The sequence below is a fragment of the Cololabis saira genome, chromosome 9 (genome assembly GCF_033807715.1).
Source record: "Cololabis saira isolate AMF1-May2022 chromosome 9, fColSai1.1, whole genome shotgun sequence".
Lineage (NCBI taxonomy): Eukaryota > Metazoa > Chordata > Actinopteri > Beloniformes > Belonidae > Cololabis > Cololabis saira.
The window spans coordinates 9,843,971-9,853,611 of NC_084595.1; the positions used below are offsets into that span (position 1 = coordinate 9,843,971).

Consider the following 9,641-nt stretch of genomic DNA (forward strand, 5'->3'; position numbering starts at 1 on the left):
AATTATTGTTGTAATTGTTGTTTTTCTCTTGACATACTTTTGTCTGTTTCTGGTTTTGTAAACCTGTAATTTTGTTTGATTGTTGGTTTATTTATGTATTTGAGCACATTGAGTCCATGCTCATCATGTGAAATGTGCTTTATAAATAAATTTGCCTTTGCCTTTCCTAATAAGTGTGCTCTGTGCGCGCCTGCACTGAACTTATTATGTAAGATGTTCCCAATCACATCCCAGCCGCGTCTGAGGCAGAAAGTCGCTCCAGGAGGTGTTTGCTCCTCTGGTGAAGGCGGCAGGACGCCTCCTCTCCTCCTCCTCCTCCTCCTCTCTTCCTCTTCTCCTCCTCTCCTCCTCTCCTCCTCCCGTCGACCCAAAACTCTGCCGTGTCTCAGTCTCACCTGACACACAACAGCGCCTCAAGTCCCCGAAGAAAGGATATTTCCGGAGGAAAGGACGGCTTACTTGGACTTGGACGGGTAATTAACATTTCCATGTTGTTTTTTCCCCCTCTAGGTGTGTCATAGGGAGCAGAGCAGGCTGTGTTGAAGTGATTTCAATCATTCCCAGCTGTGGCAGGTAGATTTTCCTCGCATTGTGCCCCAGCAAAAGCACTAGTGAGTAATGTTTCAGTCTGATATGTTTCTCTGTGACGCGCAAAGGGACTTCAGTAACATAATAAGCTGCATGGGAACCTAAAGCGCACATCCCGTGGAGAAAGTGTTAGAAACAGCTCTTTATAGTTGGCATTCATCAGGTTTTGAGGTGGGAATGATGTTGCCCCCCCTTCTTTCCTCCTCATACCTGCCCCGAGGTAAAAAGGTTTCCCCTCAGCGCCAGCAAACACATTTGCCAGCCGGACTTTGATCCAGGACAGCTGGGTAGGACGCGCACACACGCTCCCCTCTCGCCCTGTGTGCTCCAGCTCTTACCATTATTTCATGTGCTCGTTTTATTACTCTTAAATGGTTTGTTTAAGTGACAGAACAAAGCAAGATAAGATAAAATAAAATAAAAAATCGAATCAGTCGTGCATTTTCCCTTTTTTTTCCTGTGTGAGACCTGTCCTGAGGCTTTTAGTGGACTGAGAGCAATCAGTATCATCTGCACATTAAGGATGGAATGCCATGGCAGCCCGTGGCCATAGTCAGTAAATGTCCTTGCTACATTGTTTCCTCTGTCAGCAGACACAATACATAGCAATGCATCACTGTGTTAGTTAGGGGTCCAAGTTGTGCAGTAAATGATCAAAAGCATCAAGACTGCAGCTTATGTACGAGTAACTAGGGATGGGCGGTATGGACTAAAAAAATGTATCACGATAATTTCCGGCATTTATCCCGATAACGATAAAAATTACGATTTTAAAAAAAAAAAAAAAAAAAAAAATTATTTCTTTCTTTCTTTCTTTCTTTCTTTCTTTCTTTCAGGCTCATTTCCTTCCTTCTTTCCTCCTGCTCTCTCCTTCCTTCTTCCCTTCCTCTTTTCTCCCTTCCTTCCTCCTTTCCTTGTTTTCTCCCTTCCTTCTCCCCTTTCCTTCCTTCTTTCCTTCCTTCCTTGTTTTCTCCCTTCCTTCCTCCTTTCCTTCCTTCCTTCCTTGTTTTCTCCCTTCCTTCCTCCTTTCCTTCCTTCCTTCCTTGTTTTCTCCCTTCCTTCCTCCTTTCCTTCCTTCCTTCCTTCCTTGTTTTCTCCCTTCCTTCCTCCTTTCCTTCCTTCCTTCCTTCCTTCCTTGTTTTCTCCCTTCCTTCCTCCTTTCCTTCCTTCCTTCCTTCCTTCCTTGTTTTCTCCCTTCCTTCCTTGTTTTCTCCTTTCCTTCCTTCCTTCTCCCCTTTCCTTCCTTCCTTCCTTGTTTTCTCCCTTCCTTCTCCCCTTTCCTTCCTTCCTTCCTTCCTTCCTTCCTTCCTTCCTTCCCGTACGTTGTGCGTGGATTTAACGCAGAACCATAAATCAGCTTTACACAAAAACTTCATCAAGGGGAATTTATCGTTTTTACCGCGAAATGACAAATTCTTATCATGAGGAATTTTTTTGACGGTATATCGTGAACGGTAAAATATCGCCCATTCCTACGAGTAACATAACCAGAAATCCAGGCAGGGTGAAGTTGTCGCCCCCAACAGAATTAAAGTTCTTTCTATAAGTATTTCTCTCTAGCTAGGAATAGTAATCACCACACAACCTGATAAGACCTTACAGCTCCGAACAGAGACGGCCACAAGCAATTAATGTCCTACCTGTCACCATTTATCATTGTTATCATTGTTAAAGAGTCCTCCATTAAAAATGATAATTCCCTTAAATCCTGCAGATGTAATTCTGTTTACAAAAGCTGCGTCGCAAAACTAATTTCTGGGGAGTTGAACCGTGGGCAAAATGCATCAGGTAATCAGTACAATTTCCAGTGTGGCGCGTGCACACTTGGAAATATGCTCATAAATGGACGCATCAGCGCACGCTATTCAGATAGGTCCTGGTGGAACGAAATTGTATTTTCTGTAATGTTTTCCGGTACATTAACTTGTACTGTTGGAGGCTGTGAGGGCTGCACAGGCTTTGTTGGGGCTAAGCAGCTGCCGCGAGGGCTCCGTGACAACCAAAGGTCTCCTTTACGGACAGAAACAGAGCAGATTCCCCACCGTCGGAAGGGGAAGAAAGCGGAGAGAGGGAGATGATTGTCTCTGCAGACGCAGTCGTTAATGTCGTTATTGTGGGGGGAATTTAGATCAGCAGGCTATTACGGCAGGTCCACAAAATCTTGATCTTTGCTGCGTTCCTAATGAGACCACATCAGTGTGTTAGTTATTCATACAGCCTGCACCGGGGGAGATGGGAAATGTGCGTTCTGCCCACAGGGCTCACGTCTTCATACCAACGCTGATTTTTATGTTCCCATCAGAAGTGTTTGTTTCTGTGTTCGCTTCCACAGCTTATGAAGATGAAATGAGAAAAAAAACTCATTGCAGAATCGCAGAAAAAAAGACACACCTGTTCATTTGCATCCTAATGAGCAGCAAGTTTGGAATGTACTTCTGTAAAAACAAAATGCTCGTTTAAAAAAGGAAAGATCTTAGTTGAGGTCACATTCCGTTTCATGCTGCAGTTTTCAACAGAGCCAGATTTCAATCTGAGTGCTGAACCAAACCAAGTTCAACCAAAATCCACATAACAGTTTCAAAGTTTATTTAGACGGGACAATGCATATTCATGATCACTACATTAAGCAGTGTAAATACACCAGGTTTTAGCAGAATTGCTAGTTTCCACCCGCAGTCCCCACAAACAACCAGACACACTCACACCTACGGGCAATTTAGAATGATCAATTAACCTAGCATGCATGTTTTTTGGACTATGGGAGGAAACCGGAGTACTCGGAGGAAACTCACGCAAGCACAGGGAGAACATGCAAACTCCACACAGAAAGACCCTGCTGGGCCTGGGAGTCGAACCGGGAACCTTCTTGCTGTGAGGCAACAGTGCTAACCACCATGCCACCGTGCTGCCCAGCATTATAATATAATGTATCATTTTAAAATATCAGTTTTCAATTTCATTTGAAGGGATATTTTGAAGGGAGGTTTTCTCCTGCAACATGTGGGTACCTGCTCTGCAGGACTACTTCACGCGTGCACAGTGATGAAACTAAACCACAGAGAGAACGTAAACAATGGAAGACAAAACGAACAAGAGATGAAATCAGTAAATCTTAATCTTGAGTTATGGTTCTGCGTCAAAACGACGCAGTGCCTACGGCGTGTGGTTTGTGTCGACTAGGAATGGGTGATATTTTACCGTTCACGATATACCGTCAAAAAAATTCCTCATGATAAGAATTTGTCATCTCGCAGTAAAAACAATAAATTCCCCTTGATGAAGTTTTTGTGTAAAGGTGATTTATGGTTCTGTGTTAAATCCACGCACAACGTACGGGAAGGAAGGAAGGAAGGAAGGAAGGAAGGAAGGAAGGAAGGAAGGAAGGAAGGAAGGAAGGAAGGAAGGAAGGAAGGAAGGAAGGAAGGAAGGAAGGAAGGAAGGAAGGAAGGAAGGAAGGAAGGAAGGAAGGAAGGAAGGAAAGGGGAGAAAACAAGGAAAGGAGGAAGGAAGGGAGAAAAGAAGGAAGGAGAGAGCAGGAAGGAAAAAAGAAAGAAAGAAAGAAAGAAAGAAAGATTCCCGTTGATTATGTTTTTGTGTAACAAACATGGCGGATCTGAGAGCGAGATAGATTTATAGTTGAAAAGGTGGAGTTGAATTGGTATTTTTTTATCGTAATTTTTATCGTTATCGGGATAAATGCCGGAAATTATCGTGATACATGTTTTAGTCCATACCGCCCATCCCTAGTGTCGACGCAGACTACACGCCGTCACTGACGCCTCCACTGACGTGCACTTCCCGAAAATTGTAACTACGCATCAAGGCGACGCAGACCAAATGCAGACGGAGAGGGCTGTGATTGGTTTGCTTGGTAGCAACGCATTTCCGGTTTGAAGCAGTCGTGAACTTTCAGCGCTCTTTTCTTCGTGTATGTTTGATTTTTTTGTTTTGTTTTTGTTTTTTGCACAATACTTGTCCGTATCTCTTTGATTGACTGTGACCGGAAAAAGTCGGATAAACCCTTCAGGAAAAGATTGCGAATTAGCGGTGACGGGGGGTACTGCACCGCGACGAAATGGAGTGACGGAGAAGTCCGAAGGGTTCACGACGGCGTCACGGCGACGGCGTGTGCTCTGCGTTGGTTTGACGCAGAACCATAATTCAGGCTTTAGACAGAATTGTAAAAGTGATTAACGGTGGTACCCACTGAGCTAAACATTTGCTTTAAAAACCCACACCCGTCCGAGCCAATTATTTGTTTGACACTTCTTATTACTTTTCCAGGGAAAGAATGAAGACTGCGGTTGAGTGAGGGTCAAGGAGAACAGTGAAAGATGCAGATCCTGGTCTTTCCCACTGGTGGGAGAAAGTAAAGTCTTCTGGCTTTGAGGTGAGCCCAGAAAAGCTGATTATGGAGCTGCAACACAACACCAACCACAACCAGGCCTTGTGGAAGGAGATACCGTGGGATTCCTCGGAGGACTGCGCCCTCTCGGTGAGCGGCACCACTTTCCTCATCATGGCGTACAGCACGGTGATGGCCGTGGGCCTCATCGGGAACTCCTGCCTGGTGTTCGTCATCACGCGCCACAAAGACATGCACAACGTTACCAACATCTTAATCGCCAACCTGTCTTGCTCGGACATTTTAATGTGCATCATATGCCTGCCCGTCACCATTATCTACACACTGATGGACCGCTGGATCCTGGGAGACACCCTGTGTAAGCTCACACCCTTCATCCAGTGCATATCGGTCACCGTCTCCATCTTCTCCCTCGTCCTCATCGCCATGGAGCGCTACCAGCTCATCGTCCACCCAACGGGATGGAAGCCTTTGGTGAACCAGTCCTACGTGGCGGTGGCCGTCACCTGGATCGTGGCCTGCCTCATCTCGGTGCCTTTCCTTTCCTACAGCGTCCTCACTCTGCCTTTCCAGAACCTCACCATTCCCTTCCCGGTCAGCGACCAGCTCGTCTGTATGGAGCTGTGGCCGTCCGTGGAGGAGCGCCGGGCGTACACCACCTCCCTGGTCCTCTTCCAGTACTTCCTCCCCCTGGCCGTCATCATGGTCTGCTACCTGCACATCTTCCTGCGACTCAGGCGGAGGAAAGACGTGGTGGAGCGCGGCAGGAGCGCCAGTCAGAAGAAGAACAAGGGCTCGTCCAGGATCAACGCCATGCTGATCTCCATCGTGGTGGCGTTCGCCGTCTCCTGGCTCCCTCTCAACATCTTCAACACCGTGTTCGACTGGAATCACGAGGCCATCCCGTCCTGCGGCCACGACGTCATCTTTTCCTTTTGCCACCTCACGGCCATGCTGTCCACGTGCGTCAATCCCATCATCTACGGCTTCCTCAACAGCAATTTCCAGAAGCAGCTGAGGTCCACGCTGCTGCGCTGTCGCTGCTGGTCCGTGACAGAGCGGTACGAGAGCGTCCCGCTCTCCACCGTCAGCACGGAGGTCACCAAGGGCTCCATGCTGAGCAATGGGACGCTGAATGTCAACGGGTAGAGGCCGCGCTTTCATCAAGAGACTTAGAAACTGCCGGGACTTCGTCATCCAACGTTGTGTCATCATGTGGCGTTGTTTTTGTTTTGTTTTGTTTTTTATTTTTGGGAATACAAAAAAAAAAAGGCCTGCAAAGTTAAAATCCTCTCCAAACCTGTGCAGGGAAAGGAAACTTTAGGGCACCTGGCCAGTTTGGCACAGTGTTCCTGATTCAGTAATGATCACTTGAAAGAGGAAGTAATTAACGAAATGACGGTGCAAAGGTTGGACTTTAAGCATCGTAGAACAACCGAGGACTTTTCCACAAGCCTGTTTGCAGTTTTGGTCTGTACAGTCCTTCTCTCGCCGTGTCCGGCCAAATACGCAGACCGCGTCTCCTCTGTTCTGCGTGTAATTATTAGTTTAGTTTTTTTTTTAATCTAAAGTTCAGAAATATATTCATAAATCATGTTTACATGAATATCAGCTGTTATCAGAGGCTTTAGACACATCCAGCGGCTGTAAATGTGATGAACCTCCTGGGAGTGTTGGAGGGAACAAAGGCCACTGCAAACGCCGTTTTCAGTTGAGCTGTTTTCTGTTACTGGATTTGATGAAAATATTGGGGGAATGTAAGTTGTGTTGTGTTAATAATTAGCAGCTTCATTTGCAGCTGGAGGAGGAGGGTCGTAGTACATTAGATGTGGCTCGAGGCGTTTCCTGCAGTCGATTTTTACTAGCATTATCTTATTGTTTTTCTTGTGACCTTAAATCACCGCCGTCATCGTAACAATCTTTAACAGAGAACCTTTGGTACACGGGTCACGCTGTAAGCCAAGGTCTGAACTCTAGTATATGTGTATATATATTTGTGTGTGTTTGTGCGTGGGATGGTGACTCATAAAAAAGAAAAAACATCCATTTTCTATACTCTCCTCATCCTTTTCAGGGTCGTGGGGGGGAGGGCACTGTAGCCTAATCGATCCGTCATCAGACAAGAGACGGGCCGCGCTCTGGACAGCCCATCACACGGGCACAGAGACGAGCAACCACACACACTCACGCTCACCTTTTATGGTGAATTTAGATCCACCAGTGGAGAAAACATGCATGTTTTGGACTGTAGGAGGAAGCCGGAGTAACCAGAGAAACACCCGAACAGACGAGACTTAAAGCGGGAGTCTCCGTCCTGCGAGGCGGCATTGTTAACCACCGAACCACCAGGCTGCATACCTCATAAAAATGTGCCACAGAAATCTCATCTATCAGCTGCAATAAAACAAAATAAGTGACAGCAAAGGACTTTGTCAGAGCAGGTCTCTTCTTTGGTATTTATCACGTGACAGTTATAGTTTATGTTGTGATCTGCAATAAAAAGCACTTTGTAGCAACGCTAGTATCTCTCTCGGTAGCCTGATGTTACTCACTCTGTGGTATTGACTGCATTAAATCGCAACCTTTATCTTTAATTATTTTGCCTGTGTTGTAATATTTGGGTTTCACGAGCCAGAGTTTGATCCTCAGTCTGGTTTCTCGTGGTCAGAGAAGCTGCAGGAGCCTTCTCCTTTTCCCTCCGTGATTTTCCTTGGAAGAAAAAAGTTAGAAAAAAGCCTCAATAGGTCCAATCAAATTTAAAATTTCATGATATTATTTCATCTATTTTTTTCAGATATGTCTTGGTAATATCTGAATCTTCATCTTCTACCTTTTGTCGGTCTGATATCTGTTTTTCTATTTATTATTCTGACACCTGAGCAGATCAGCCAGAGGCTTAGTTCACGCTCAGGAATGAAGATAATATTGTTCTGTCAAAGCTGTAGCTCGTCAACCTCCATTTCAATTTTTAGACTTTTTTTTTTTAAAGGATTTTTCATGTGGAAATAGATCATTTAAAAAAATTGCACTCCTCAAACATCAAACTCACTTTAACAACCTAAAATTCTAAATAATAATGCAGTAGTCGTCATTTAGAGTATGCATTAAAGCTGCACAGAAAAACTTTTGCAGTCTTTGCTCTGAGAGTCAGCCTCTATGTGTGGAGTCACTTTTGTGTGATTTATGGTTCTATATAACAACTTTGTATGAAGGGGACCTATAGGACTGTCTCAGAAAATTAGAATATTGTGATAAAGTTCTTTATTTTCTGTAATGCAATTTAAAAAAAACAAATGTCATACATTCTGGATTCATTACAAATCAACTGAAATAATGCAAGCCTTTTATTATTTTAATATTGCTGATTATGGTTTACAGTTTAAGATTAAGTTTCCCAGAATATTCAAATTTTTTGAGATAGGATATTTGAGTTTTCTTAAGCTGTAAGCCATGATCAGCAATATTAAAATAATAAAAGGCTTGCAATATTTCAGTTGATTTGTAATGAATCCAGAATGTAAGACATTTTTGCATTACAGAAAATAAAGGACTTTATCACAATATTCTAATTTTCTGAGACAGTCCTGTACATCATTGGCTTTTATATTCATCCGTTGTTGTTTTTAGCACCACCAAACACTTGATGGCAGCGTAGCTGCTTTTCTGCAGGTTTCTGCAGTTCTGAGCCTCCTCTATGTAGTTCCGACCAGCACCAACCATCTTACTTCTGCACTGACATGAGGAACTAGGAATCGTTGCAGTTCCTCCACTGACCAATAAAGGCAGGCTGCAAAAGTGAGTCAACTGCTATCGACTACCATGTTAAAATGTCCAACTTTAGAGGAAAATAAACATATTTATAGCATGGTTAAAAAAACAGTTTTGGTCTCAATTGTTTGAAATCATATCTGTGACAACTCTGAGGGGGGTGCAACCCGCTCAGGGAAAAACGGGCTTCAAACCCAGAAACCTGTGGGTCCCGTGACCGAATGCTTCATCCATTGTTAACAGTCGATGGTTAAGACATAACAAAATAACAAACGAGGATATCATGTGAGTTGGAGCAGGTAAATGTTACTGACGTTGCATCAATCTATCTTTTTATCTGGCTTAAAAACAGCCAACAGTAAGTAGTACAATATGTTATATTGTCAATGGTCTGCTTTGGGGGAAGTGCAGTTGACCTATTGGTAAGACACACCCCCTCAAATGTAGAAAAAGATCCATAGATGTTTATCTAATTAATGTTATAGAGTTTATGCCCCAAAGTTTTTAAACAATGTGCCTGGGGTACACGTCAAACTGATTCTACGTATTCATTTTATTCCATTTCCTAAAGCTAAACAAATCCGAGCTAAATCTCTTCCACTTTACTACTAGCGTCGTACATTTACCTCTGATGATGGCGCTACCTAGCTAGCAGTATCATATCGACATAACTTAGTAGTGCTAGGTAGCTAAGTAGATTCAAAGTTACCTACTGCAATAACTTTAGATCTTCTACTTACCGTGTAGCGCTAGATATAAAGTTCTGTTGAACAGTAACTGAAGTTGTACCTTTTACAAATTTCCGTGATTAAAAGTAAATGAATCTAATCTGAGTCTGGAGTGCTTGAGCGGTGTTGATACCGGATGTTTTCAACTGCAGTCCTGACGGCTGCAAGTTGAGGGTTTTCCTGCTTGTGCT

At 44.0% G+C, this 9,641-nt stretch overlaps 1 protein-coding gene across 1 annotated transcript; it reads left to right on the plus strand.

Annotated features, from left to right (window-relative positions):
• The first annotated feature begins 344 nt into the window (after positions 1-344).
• On the plus strand, positions 345-7,693 carry npy8br (neuropeptide Y receptor Y8b). The gene is made up of 2 exons (XM_061730420.1): positions 345-473; positions 4,873-7,693. Exon 2 carries the CDS (start codon positions 5,000-5,002, stop codon positions 6,101-6,103), a length of 1,104 nt encoding a protein of 367 aa, XP_061586404.1. The 5' UTR covers positions 345-473; positions 4,873-4,999; the 3' UTR covers positions 6,104-7,693.
• Positions 7,694-9,641: the final 1,948 nt, after the last annotated feature.

Excerpts from the sequence above, each read along its gene's own strand:
- npy8br (XM_061730420.1), top strand. The coding sequence starts at position 5,000 with ATGGAGCTGCAACACAACACCAACCACAACCAGGCCTTGTGGAAGGAG.